The sequence below is a fragment of the Mauremys reevesii genome, linkage group 7 (assembly GCF_016161935.1).
Source record: "Mauremys reevesii isolate NIE-2019 linkage group 7, ASM1616193v1, whole genome shotgun sequence".
In the NCBI taxonomy this organism is placed as follows: domain Eukaryota; kingdom Metazoa; phylum Chordata; order Testudines; family Geoemydidae; genus Mauremys; species Mauremys reevesii.
The window spans coordinates 71,805,553-71,818,704 of NC_052629.1; the positions used below are offsets into that span (position 1 = coordinate 71,805,553).

Consider the following 13,152-nt stretch of genomic DNA (forward strand, 5'->3'; position numbering starts at 1 on the left):
TACCCGTTTCTGTCTGTTCCAGTGTCTGCATTGGGAGTGAGGGCACCGCTGGGCCAAAGGCCTTGCTGAAATCCAGAGATCACAATCCACCGGGCTCCCCCTCTCTATCCAAGAGGGTAGTTTTGTTATGTAAAAAGTGGTGACCAGATGACTGTGTCCTAACGCGCAAAGCACCAACCCACGCTGGCTGTTCCCCTCCTTCAGTCACCCGCAAACAGACTCCCGGCCTGTGGTTTCCAGTCAGTGGTGCAAGTAGAAATCATTTCTTGCTGGTACTGCACTTATGGGAGGGACACAAGGGGGGGCACGTGACCGCCTCACGTGAACCTCCATGTGATTCTGCCCAGCCCGGGCCCCCGTCGCGCTCTCCCTGTCTCCTCCGACACCCCTCTTTGTACATACAAACATCAACATGCTTAACTACTCACTTTCCCCACAAATATGTAATATTCGGTTTGTTTATATGGAATATGGGAGTTGGGTTAGGAGCCATTTCAGCATATGTCTGACTTATTAAAAGACAAATTTTAAGTAGAACTGTATCCTAAACTGCTTTATGGTATTGTACCTAAACATTGCATTTCAATGGGGGATTCAACTTCCTTTATGGGAACAAACTCCTGAAACTCTTACCAGTCTACAAAAGAGGTCCATAGCCATGCAAATAGTCCCACTGTCTTCAGTGGGATTGATCAAATGATTAAGGGTTTACAGAATTAGGTTCCAAGTTTGTAAATTGTTCTGGATGTAAATTGTTCTGACAATGCCTGAGCTGTCAGATCAGAAGGAGCTTCATTCGAATAAATGTGGGCAGATGTGTGATAAGTCTTAGCTCTGTTGCTAAGATGAGGAACATATTTTCAGCAAAGTTCTTGTCAGATTCCTGAGGCAGCTGGTTTAAGACAGTCAGTGTCCAGCATTATAATCTTGACTTACAGTTCTCTCACCCACAAAGCTGGAAAATGAGGCATTTGTTTTCTTTGTTTTGCTGCTCCAGTTCCAGTTAACAAAATGCATGTTAGACTAGTTTGGCTGCAAAGAAGAATTCTGTGTACGCTGGGGACAACACCTGATTCCTGTAAGGCTGCAGAACTGGGCTGACATCAGAATCCAAACATCCTCTGGTCAGTGCAGGCAGAGGCACTCCTCTAATGATTTGGACCTGATGTGATACAGTATGGAAGTCATGGATAATTCAGACCAATGGGGAGAAACAGAATAAAAAATACAGTTTAAACACCTTCCGTCCCCCTGTCTCCCCACCCTTCCCCTCTTAAGGACCCCTGACCAACTTAACAGCACAATACGTATGCTAACAAACTTAAACAAAGCCTTTGTTTAAGTTTGTTAGCATATGTATTGTGGTTATTAAAGCCATATAAAGAATGAATGCCCTCCCTAGCTGCTGTCTGCTCCTCTGAGGAGCAGAGCGCAGCCCCACCCCCCCTCCGGAGTGGTGGGGGCTAGCCCCAAGTCTTTCTGGTACCCCGTACCCGCTAAAAATCTCTTGCGGTTACTGCGTACAGGAGGGTACCACGCTACTTGCACTCCTGTTTCCAATACTGCCTGTGGTGGAAGTCAGGCTGAGAGACCAGGGGTTACTGGGTTACCTTTGTCCAGCAGACAGGTGGGAGCCATAGGATCCCTTCTCCCATCCTTCGGCACCTCACTTGATTTGCAGGATTTGTCAGATACGCTAGTGATACTGCTGTTCCTCTGGTGCATTGTCTGCTCCTGGGGCCTGTGGGTCTGGATTGCAGCACCTCCCTCTGACTTGGCTGGAACGCAGAACTGTGGGAAATTCAGCCCTCTATTCCTCCTGTTTAGCTCAGCTAATTACCAGTGTGGCACTTAATTGACCTATTGACTAAGCCCGTTATCCTATCATACCATCCCCTCCATAAACTTGGAGCTAGAGGCAGGGCTGGGAGTGTGGCTGTGACTGACCCACCAGTAATGTAACTGTTCCTGTAACAAGCTGGTCAGTGTGTGTTATGCAGCCTGCTGAACCTGCTCCACAGCCTCAGCCTGGCTTTCTAGCTTAAGCTGTAAAGATTCCTGCTTTCAGCTGTGAAGTCAGGTGTTGACCAAGACTGAGGCCATTACCTTTACACAGCCAGCAAATCCACCTGCGTTAACAGTTGTCATCGCCTTATCTATCCCCTTCAGCAGAGGGATATACACAAGCCTGGGCTTGGCTACACTTGCAGGTGTGCAGTGCTGGAAGTTAAAGCTGTCTTCGTACAGCTGTGCAGGGAAAGCGCTGGAGTGTGGCCACACTCACAGCTACCAGCGCTGCAGTGTGGCCACATTTGCAGCATTTGCAGCAGTGTTGGGAGTGGTGCATTATGGGCAGCTATCCCAGCGTTCAAGTGGCTGCAACATGCTTTTCAAAAGAGGGGGGTGGGGTGGAGTGTGACAGGTAGCCTGGAGGAGAGAGAGAGTGTGGATTTTTGGAGCCGACACTGTGTCAGCTCCCTGCCTTGCAAAGTCCGACCACTTCCCCCACCCCTCATTCATTCTTAAATGCAAATAGCCTTCAGACCAGATAAGCAGCTGCTCCGATGGACTCCCCCCTTCCTCCCCCCTGTGCTGTTTCTCTCCTCAAGCAAACACTAGCTGTGGACATTCATCCCCCTGCCTGCCTCATTCACAGCAAATAGTAGCTGTGTTTGCTTTTTAGATAAGCAGCTCCGGGCGCCCCGAGTTCACAACAAAACAAAGAGAGGCATCATAACAAAACAAAGAGAGTTCTTTAGTTAAAAGCATTATGGGAAAATTCTGGAGGTCAGTTACAGTGTAGCAAGATTACTCACTGTTTACACTGGCACCCCAGCGCTGCAGCACCAGCGCTGCAGTCGTTATTCCCCAGGCAGAGGTGAAGTACAGCCAGCGCTGTAGCCAGGGAGCTACAGCGCTGTATGTGCCTTGCAAGTGTGGACGGTGAGTGAGTTGCAGCGCTGTAAAGCCACCACCAGCGTTGCAACTCTCCAGTGTAACCAAGCCCCCTGTGTCCAGAGAGTCAGTCTTTGTATCATTGGCATCAGCATCACTCTGGACAGGCTCAGTTCTGTAGCTCACTGCCTCGCCCAGAGGCTGTGACTCGTGGTCTCTCAGATTATCTGGTGCCCTCAGTGTGGTGTAAGGTGAACTCCACCCTTCCAAGAGCCCCGCTGCAGTACAGCCAGGCCTTGGCTGCCCACTGCAGGCACCGCTGTGGCATCTCTTAAGGGCTGTGGTATCTTCTAGCCAATAAAACTGTCCCCAGAGCACCGTGCACTGTGGCTTTGGCTCCCCACTATGACTCGCTAGGCTCCTCTGAACCCCTTCAGTCTCTTCCTGTATTTGCATCTCATAGGATCATAGAATTCAAGATCAGAAGGGACCATTATGATCATCTAGTCTGACCACCTGCAAGATGCAGGCCACATAAGCCGATCCACCCACTCCTTAAGCAAGCGACCCCTGCCCCATGCTTCGGAGGAAGGCGAAAAACCTCCAGGGCCACTGCCAATCTACCCTGGAGGAAAATTCCTTCCCGACCCCAAATATGGCGGTCAGCTGAACCCCGAGCATGCAGGCAAGACTCTCCAGCCAGACCCTCTGGAAAAAGGCTAACAATATCCTATCATTGACCCATTGTACTAATTACCAGTGTGGCACTTAATTGACCTATTGACTAAGCCCGTTATCCTATCATACCATCCCCTCCATAAACTTATCTAGCTTAATCTTAAAGTCATGGAGGTCCTTCGCCCCCACTGTTTCCTTCGGAAGGCTGTTCCAGAATTGCATCTTTCCTTCTGCTGGGTATTTCTCCCTCATTTCCCTTCATCCCTGCAAGCAGAGGAGGGCTGTGCTATCAGCACATCTTCACTGCTTCTGTTTGCAGAGGGAGCCCAGAGCTTTGCTCTCGGACCCCGCTGATAGAGACATCCCAGTGTTTGGAGAAAGCCGCCAGCCCCGCATCGTTGTCAGTGATCCGTAGCAGACTGGGGGCACAGCCTCTTTGCACTCCTCTGTGGTGCTTCCAGCCTGCCTGAGTGTGGCCCACGTGCAGGAGTCCTGGGTGTATGGTTAACTCTGCAGTGTCAACAGATGATGTTTGATCTTCTGACAAGTGAGCAAGCCTTGATCTCAGGACTGAGAATAGACGCCGACAGGCCGCCACGTGCCCTGGCTGTATTTCCTAGCAGCAAAGGGGGATGTATCTGAGCACTTCTCACAGGCCCTTCTGTTCACACCACATGCCATTAAGGCCATTGCTGTACCCACCGCTGTTGCTTTATAGTGCCAAAGTCTCCCTCATCATCTATTCTCTGAACTCCAGGCTTCTCTGTCTGCAGCTCTGTGTCAGGGCTGAGCAGGGGAGATAATGCCATGCTGCAGATGGGGGCTTACTGCCAAGCTAGTTGTGGGTCAGTTGTGGGTCAGAGCTTGGTCATAGATTACATCAGCAGGTTTGCTCAAGGCTGTGTTGGCAGGACCAGTCAGGGCACGGCGGGCCACCTGGGCTGATCTGATGGGGCATGTTCTATTGTTACGAGACAGCCAGACTCAGTAGGAAGAGGAGGGCAGTGGCCCTGCATGTCCTGGTTGACTTGCTTGGTTGCAATTCCTCATGCTTGGGACCGTTTATGGGCAATGATGTTACCAGAACTGGTCATGGCAGGCCTGGAGATTTGACTATCCCCATTGTGTGCCACATTTGTCATCCTGGCAATGTTCCGGGTGAGCAGGGGTGGTGATTGAATCCCCACTCCCAGAGCAGGAGGGCTGTGTCAGCGGTGAGGAAAGGGGTCATTGTGCAATGATCCCTGTCTATCAAGTGGCTCCCCAAGCAGTTGGAGAAATGGATGCTTTCTCCTGATGCACGGACAGCTACTCCTGAGCCTGTTCCTCTCACCTTGCCAGGTGGACCTGCTCCCCCAGCCTCACAGTGTTTCGCCTCCAGCTTTCCAGCAGTGGGTGCCCACATGATTACCCAGGCTCCTCTTGCATCCTGGGGTGCTAAACCACCTGCTTCCTTCCCAGTGAGGGGCTCTCCTGCTGTGCTGCTGACCTTTTGGCCTTGCAGCATTGTGCCCGGTAGTGCGTTGGAGCGTCACAGGGACTGAGCCATCAAAGACGTGTGCAGAACTCGAGCTGGCAGCACTTTCAGCCGAGCGCTAAAATTCTTAAAAGCAAACTATCTGGGGGGACAAACGAATGCAATGACGGGAGTAAGCGGTTCAGCAAGGCAGGGTGGATGCACCAGCTCGTGCTGGCTGCAGGCCTGAGAGCGTCTCATACCAGCTCTGCAGAGCCCTGTAGCCTGGTGGGCAGAAGGTGCCCTCCTGGGGGTTTAGGGAGGATATGCACATGCCCCTGAGCTTTGGGAGGGTCCCATGCCCAAAAGTTGGCAAGAAGTTCAGCAGGGGGATGCCCACCCCCTTTTGGTGGAGGATGTCTGTTCCCTGGCGAGAGCATAGGCAGGGATGTCCACGCCCCAAGGCTCAGGTCCCAGTGTATTTTTTAGTGTTTTAAAGAGTGAACCCAAGATTGTTACTTACGCTGCTGGTGAGTCGAAGCTGGCTTCCCACAGACTCAGGATCTGGGACGCTCCTGTGAGATCATCCAGTCTGCCCGGGATGCTTCTGCCAGGACGTTGCTTGACACCCAAAGCCAGCCTCAGCACTCCCCTGCCCAGCTCTGTGTCCCCTGCTCAAGCTGGCACATGCCGCAGCCAGTGCAGGGAGTGTCCTGCTCTCAGGGCTTGTGATCCCCTCTAACAATGGGAAGAGAAGGAAGAACTGAATTCCAGTTCTGAGATACAGGAGATTCTGCTCCCAATTCCCTCCTGGACAGGAGCTTTCCAAGGTGTTGACTGCTTGAAGAGGGTCCCCTCTATTCAACATTGGTGAGGCCTCATCTGGAGTACTGTGTCCAGTTTTGGGCCCCACACTACAAGGAGGATGTGGAAAAATTGGGAAGAGTCCAGCGGAGGGCAACAAAAATGATTAGGGGGCTGGAGCACATGACTTATGAGGAGAGGCTGAGGGAACTGGGATTGTTTAGTCTGCAGAAGAGAAGAATGAGGGGGGATTTGATAGCTGCTTTCAACTACCTGAAAGGGGGTTCCAAAGAGGATGGATCTAGACTGTTCTCAGTGGTACCAAATGATACAAGAAGGAGTAATGGTCTCAAGTTGCAGAGGGGGAGGTTTAGGTTGGATATTAGGAAAAACTTTTTCACTAGGAGGGTGGTGAAGCCCTAGAATGGGTTACCTAGGGAGGTGGTGGAATCTCCTTCCTTAGAGGTTTTTAAGGTCAGGCTTGACAAAACCCTGACTGGGATGATTTAGTTGGGGTTTGATCCTGCTTTGAGCAGGGGGTTGGACTAGATGACCTCCTGAGGTCCCTTCCAACCCTGAGATTCTGATTCTGACTACTTTGGCCTCAGCCCAGCTTCCAAAACTGTCCTGTGGTTACCTGGAATGTGGAGCTGTGGCTCGTTCAGGGTGGGAATGTGTTTGACTCGTGAGTGTCCGGGTCTGGGGCTCCTAGGAGAGGTGAGTTGCTGTCTCTGGGAATGCACAGTGCACTTGCTGGGAGAGCTAGGATCCATGGTAGGTCCTGTCCCCACCAGTCAGTGTTTTGTAAGGGCCGAGCAGGCTCCCTGTTCCAGCTGTCTGCGGCACTAGTAACTGCGCTGGGACTGTGTCAGAACACACGCTCTGATTCACACATGGTCTGCACTCGGGATTTTCCAGGACTAGCCCAACTGGGGCTATTTGGAAAATAACCCACTTCCCTCTCCCCATGGCGCCCATTGCCTGGAGCAGAGGTGTGGATTGCAGAGCAGTAATCCAGGGGGCACAATATATTCTCTTGCCTTTGCCCCATAACCTAGGAGAGATGCACATTCGCCAGCTCAGATAGCCAGAGCAGACCTGGGAAGCCAGCACCTTCTGTCTGGCAGTGGGATGCAGAAGCGTGGCAGAGAGCAGGCTGGGATGACACAGGGCTGTTACCTGACTTGTAAATGCTCCTTGTGTTCCCTGTTTGCAGATCAGCATCTTCATGACGCACCTGTCTAACTATGGGAACGACCGGCTGGGGCTGTACACTTTTGAGAGTCTGGTCAAGTTTGTGCAGTGCTGGACCAACCTTCGCCTGCAGACTCTGCCTCCTGTCCAGCTGGCAAAGAAGTACTTTGAAATCTTTCCCCAGGAGAAGAACCCACTGTGGCAGGTGAGTAGGCTGTTCTGATCTCCCTTGGCCATTCAGGACTCCTCCCCGTGGCCTCTTGCAGGAGGCTGCTCTCTCTTTGGAAGGTACATGGAGAGGGAAGGGTTGCCATGGTGACACTGCCGCTGCAGCGCCCAGAAGGGTCGAACTGGGGTTTGGTCCTTGTTGCCTCCCTCCCCAGATCCCAAAGACATGACATGGGGGGAAGGGAGTGATGGGCCATGCTCCTGGTGTGAGCTGTGGGGACAGAGAGAGCTCTCATTGGCCTGGAGGGGGTCCCAGGTACTTGGCTAGTTGAGGATGTAACTGTGGGGGAGGAATGTCTGTGGGGCTGGAAGAGCTTGTAGGCATGTTAATGTAATTTCATGGTATACAATTCAGGTTGGCTAAATAAAAACATGCTTATTTCATTTCATCCCAGCACAGCAGCTCTCTGCATGTTAATGAGCAGATGAAATGAAGTGAAGGTGATGGAGGTGTCAGTCTGCCAGAGCTGCTGTGCTGGGATGCAGCAGGGAAGGGATTGCTTCTCAGCCCAGCAGTGATGATGGGCCCACATCTTGGTTACTTTGGACAGGAATTGCAGGAAGCACTTTCAAAAGGGACCTAGGCTCCTAAATCACTTGGGTGCTTTGGAAGATGTTCCCACGGCTTGGTCTGCGCAGTGCAGCCTGCCGACACTCAGAGGAATGGGGATGTAGTTGTGAATTGTTCTTTGTGTGTTACGCTCTATCCGCAGGAGCCCTCATCAGCTCCCTCGCTAATATTAAATCCTGTTCACTCTTGTGCAGAATCCCTGTGACGATAAGAGGCACAAGGATATCTGGTCCAAAGAGAAAACATGTGACCGGCTCCCCAAGTTCCTTGTCATTGGACCCCAGAAAACTGGTAATTGTATAGCCCATTTAAAGATAAACTCCTGGCTCGGCTGCCTCCTATGCAGACAGACGGTTCGTAGATTTGTACAGCAGCAGCCAGTGATCACGTGATTAGGGTCTCTGGTTTGTCCCACCCAAAGTGTAGCACCTCCATCAGCACACTGCTCCTACCACCCTGCTGGGGCATAATCCGAACCTGCTAAGTCACCGCGAGAAGTAGTGCAGGCTCTTGGTTTACCCACACGAGTCATGACCCTCTTTAGACGAGCCGATGTGCCCCTCTAGTGCCTTCCCAGTAACAGGTCTGCGCCCTCTCACGCTGACACACTGCACAGGGGTCTGGGACCAGGTCTGTACATGGGGTTGGTAACTCATCTAGGATTGCTGTGGGCAGTGATTTGGCTAGAGAGGTATTGAGCTGAGCCACCACTTCCAGCAATGACAGGTGCCAGCCATTTGTGTAGAATAGGGACCTCAGTCCTATGGGTGAACCTGTTCCAAGCCCAGCTGCCATCCCTCTCACATGAGCCATTGGGGATCTCTGCTGGTGTGCCTATGCCCCTGGCAGCTCTTGTGCCCTGTGCCCGTGCCACACTGTCGCTGTGTAGTAAGGATACCTGGCTTAGCTGACTATCGGCGTGCTGGAAGCTGTCAGCAGAGTCGTCAGGAGATGCCATCCTCTCTCCGTAGCCTGGGTGACCCCGGCTCCATTAATAATTGTTGCTCGTTGTAGGCACAACAGCTGTGCACTTCTTCCTGACCATGCACCCAGCGGTCACTAGTAACTTCCTGAGTCCAGCCACCTTTGAAGAGATCCAGTTCTTCAATGGGCCCAACTATCATAAAGGAATTGACTGGTAAGCATCCTAGCTCTTGTGTTCCCCTACAGGGATCGGTCGTCATGTTGCGTCCTCCTGAATGTCCCTGGGCTCCATCCACCTCGAGCGTTTTAGCAAGCCCTCTGTTTCTGTCTGGCACGTTGCACCTCTGGGTGCTCACAGTCTCACAAGAGCTCGCTCTGTTTCTCCACTTGCTACGCCCCAGCTACATCCCTGCTATAAGCTCAGCTTTTCCTAAACTTTGAAAGCAGAGCCCCTGTTCAGGGAAATGAAGCCACGCATGCCCCTGCAACCCTGCACATGCTGTGAAAGTCTGCCCAAGAGCAGATTGGGGAAATCTCCATACGATACTTGCTCTCCTTGTCATATGCTCTGATGTGTTCATGTTTAAAGTATTCTCACACTGGCATCTGAGGTCTGGGCTACACGCAAAGGTTTTGCTGGCATAGCTAAATTGGTTACAAAAGTGGCAAAAACTCAATACTAAAAAGGGGTTGCCAGTATAAGTCCTTTTGCCGGCGTATAGCTACGTTTGTTTGGTGAAGCAGTGAGTGGTCCAACTTGTGGCCTGTGGGCCGGATGTGTCCCACAGGCCAATTCTTTCCAGGCCTGAACGTGTCCAGCTTGCAACAGATCTGCTCGACAAAATGGCATCCTCCGTGTGGCATGGCCTTGCACGCACAGTACATGTGAAGTCATGCTGCTTGGAGGACAACATTTTGTAGAGCACGTATTTATATACATGGCCCATGGAAGAGCTCCAGACAACTGCATGCAGCCTGCAGCAGTGAAAAGGTTGGACCACCCAGGACCAGCAAAAGCACCCCTTTGCCAGCGTAAGCTGCATTTCCACTAGGCGGGTTTGCCAGTATAGCTATTCCAGCATAGCTAGTGTAGACAAGGCCTGAATTAGTGCCCATTGAGATGGACAGGGCGGTTCACACCACAGAGTTATTGTTCCACGCTCTCTATGGACCCAAGCAGATGTCTTTGTCTCCTACACTTGGTTTGGTCAGTCGGTCTGTCTACATGGGGAATTTTTATACTGCTCTAGTTATACCAGTGTAGACCCCTATGTGAGCACTCTTATCCAGAACGAAAGTATCCACTCAGGGACTTAAACGGATATAACTCAAGATAACTTTACAGTGAAGAGAAGCCCTACAGTTCTTGTATGTACCCCATCCCCCTAGTATATGAGCACCTCACAATCTACAGTGTGTTTATCCTCACAGCACTCCTGTGAGGCAGGGCAGGACTCGTGTCCCTGTGGTACAGAGGGGGGAAGTGAGGCACAGAAAGACTAAATGACTTGGCCAAGGTCACACAGCAAGTCAGTGGCAGAGCAGGGAATTGAACCCAGATCTTCAAGTCCTGGCTACATGCTACCCACTGGGCCGTCCTTTGTTCTTCACACAACAGCTAGAGGTTCTCTTGTTTTCACTGAAAGCAGAGACCCTGGGAATAATCCTGAGGCCTGTCTGCATCCCCAGCTAGTTCCAGGCACCACCCAAGGGTGCTGTGCCCTACATGCAAGGCAATGTCTTCACCCCTTATTGCATCCCCCCCCTACTCCACATCAAACCCTACCCCTGTTCCCCACTATCCCTGTTCTATGTCATACCCTCATTGATTCTCCATGAGCCCGGCCACCCCAAGCTCCTCTGCATGCCTTCTACAGTCCCGAGGTGCCAGCAGGCTGGTTTGCCCTGTGCCACTTTTCTGCTGGGTTGTGCTCCCCACACGTGTGCCATCAGGCTCTCCTGGTTTGCTCCGCTTGGCAGGTACATGGAATTCTTCCCCATCCCCTCCAACGCCAGCACAGACTTCATGTTTGAGAAAAGTGCCAATTACTTTGACACAGAGGTGGTACCGAAGCGTGGCGCAGCCCTGCTTCCACGAGCCAAAATCATCTCCATTCTGATCAACCCAGCCATCCGAGCCTACTCCTGGTACCAGGTATTGCTCCTTCCCGGGGGGCCCTGGGGAGGGTTGGAGATCTGCTCCAGTGTGGCATGCAGCCCCTGTGTGAATGGATTTCTCCTGGGAGGCCGGGGTAGGTTAGTACTGATGGGAGTGTGTGGATTTGTTCACAGGAGAACTGGGGTGTGTTTGTGCTGCCCAAGGGCAGCAGAGAACAGGGGGCTGCATGCACATTGGCTAGGGAAGGGCAGAGTTCTGTGTTCTGACCTCCTAACCATGTGTTTGTTTCCCAGCACCAGCGGGCTCACAGCGACCCCGTGGCTCTCAATTACACCTTCTACCAGGTGATTACTGCGAAGTCCCAGGCCCACCTGGAGCTGCGCAATCTGCAGAGCCGTTGCCTGCTCCCTGGAATGTATTCGACTCACCTGGAACGATGGCTGACGTATTATCCCTCTGGGCAGGTACAGAGCTCTGCTGCGCTTGGCAGCGTCTCTAGTAATCAGCAGAAGGTTGTTCTGGATTAATGAGCAGCTCTGGGGAAGAGGGTCAGAAAGCCCTGGTGCCCGGGGCTGGGTGTCACTGTCCCGAGTGAAGCATGGTGCACAGGGAATGGGTTCAGAGTGGCTTGGTGGCTGTAGAGACAGGAAACTCCCCGTCTGTCTCATTCTCTCTTCACTTTAGCTTATGACTCTTTTTTGGGGAGGGGGATATAAACTGCTGCTTCCTTCCCTCCATGTTACCTGATAGAGAATCAGGCTGACATTGTGTCTATCCAGTCAGGATCGAGTGTCTACAGGTTTCCTAGTGCCTGTGTGTACTAGGTGGCTGAGTGCCCAGACAGCACAGCAGCGTTAGGAGGTCCAGGAAGCACTAGCTTACTGCAGCATTAGGTTCTCTTCCTTTTATCTGGGTAGTGTCTCCCCCGGGACAGTCACCCTGCCCAACGAGTGTTCAGCTACTGCCGTGATACCGTAGCTTTCACCAGAGGCTTTGGGCTCTGCTGCTTGTCACGTTCACTTGTTTCTTCCCCATCTCATGAAGCCTGTAGCGCTGCTGAGTGTGGATTTTATTGGAGAGGTGTCTGGAGTCCCCTGACTACTGAAGTCTGGAGTGCAGCTGGCCTTCTGTTTATAGATTTCTAGGTCGGTCAGCACAAACTACAGCTCGTTTCCGTCTCTGAATCTGCCTTCATTGTGACAAGACATTTACAAACTGTCCCATGTGCTTGGAGTCAGGAAACATTTTAGCAACTTCTCTTTTCTGACAGATGTAAAGCAAGATTGCTTGGATCTTGGCTTCTGTTGCCAGAGTTATTCTCAGGTGGTATATGAGCCAGCAGATCCCATCATGCATTTTCAGGCACTTATTCCCTTCAGCAGCAATAGCTCTAAGACCAGGCAGTGGTTCTGCTTCCCAGAAAACGTAGTACTGCTGTAGAACTAACAGCCAAAGGTAAAACAAAGCCGGAATCTGTGTTCATGGCCTTGTTGCAGTCGGAGCAGAGCCAGTGCCTGACAAGAGCGGATGAGTTGTGCAATTGCAGTGAGGAGTAACAGATATTAACTCCTCTAAGGCAGTATGTCGTCCAGGGAGAGCCCCGGACCTGGGCTGTTCCCTCCACATCTCCTGGAGAATTCTGGCTTAAGCCAACAGTTTGCAAAGCCCGCCAGTTAATTCAAATGCAGCAACTGGAAAGGCAACAGCAGCATCCCCAGGACAGGAGACAGGCTAGTGCTTTCATCTGGTGGTCAGAGCCAGGGAGATGGTGGAAGGAGTCTGTCTTGCATAAAGTGCGCGGGCACATCCCTGGGCTCACATCTCGCTGACCGGACTGTTCAAGCAGATGAGAGTGAAGAGAGGACAATACCCTCTTAGCAGAGGATGGCACTTAAAATGATGTCAGGACTTAATACAGCAAGAAAACTCTTCAGCCGAACTAATCACAACCAACCTGGAGCACTGTAAAAACATGGAACCTCAGAACCCTCCTGCTCTGTACAAAATCACTTGTGCTCTCCTTTCTGGCTGACTTTGCATTTCTCTACAGAATGAGCATCAGAGCACCCACTACCACACTGGGCAGGGACTAGAACTCTTTAGAATAAGACTGTGGCTGTCCCTAGTGAGGAGTTAACTTGGGTAATCAGCACTCAGGTTAGCCTGGCCTTGGGGTGAGCAGCCATACTGCAAAGCCCTACTCAAGGTACTGTGTCCTCACTGGTGCTGCTGTCCCTTGTGTGTGTCACTTACTGTGGGGGGCATATCCCATGGTTCTCAGCG

The 13,152-nt window shown here is 51.8% G+C and overlaps 1 protein-coding gene across 22 annotated transcripts in view; it reads left to right on the forward strand.

Moving 5' to 3' along the window:
* Positions 1 to 13,152, forward strand: part of NDST2 (N-deacetylase and N-sulfotransferase 2) — a 259,472-nt gene that overhangs the window by 232,229 nt on the left and 14,091 nt on the right. For all 22 annotated transcript variants that reach the window (XM_039546522.1, XM_039546512.1, XM_039546500.1 and 19 more), the window contains 5 exons: positions 7,050 to 7,232; positions 8,021 to 8,117; positions 8,841 to 8,964; positions 10,731 to 10,905; positions 11,163 to 11,333. In XM_039546522.1, the coding sequence (XP_039402456.1) occupies positions 7,050 to 7,232; positions 8,021 to 8,117; positions 8,841 to 8,964; positions 10,731 to 10,905; positions 11,163 to 11,333 (750 nt within the window). The remainder of the gene's footprint in view (positions 1 to 7,049; positions 7,233 to 8,020; positions 8,118 to 8,840; positions 8,965 to 10,730; positions 10,906 to 11,162; positions 11,334 to 13,152) is intronic.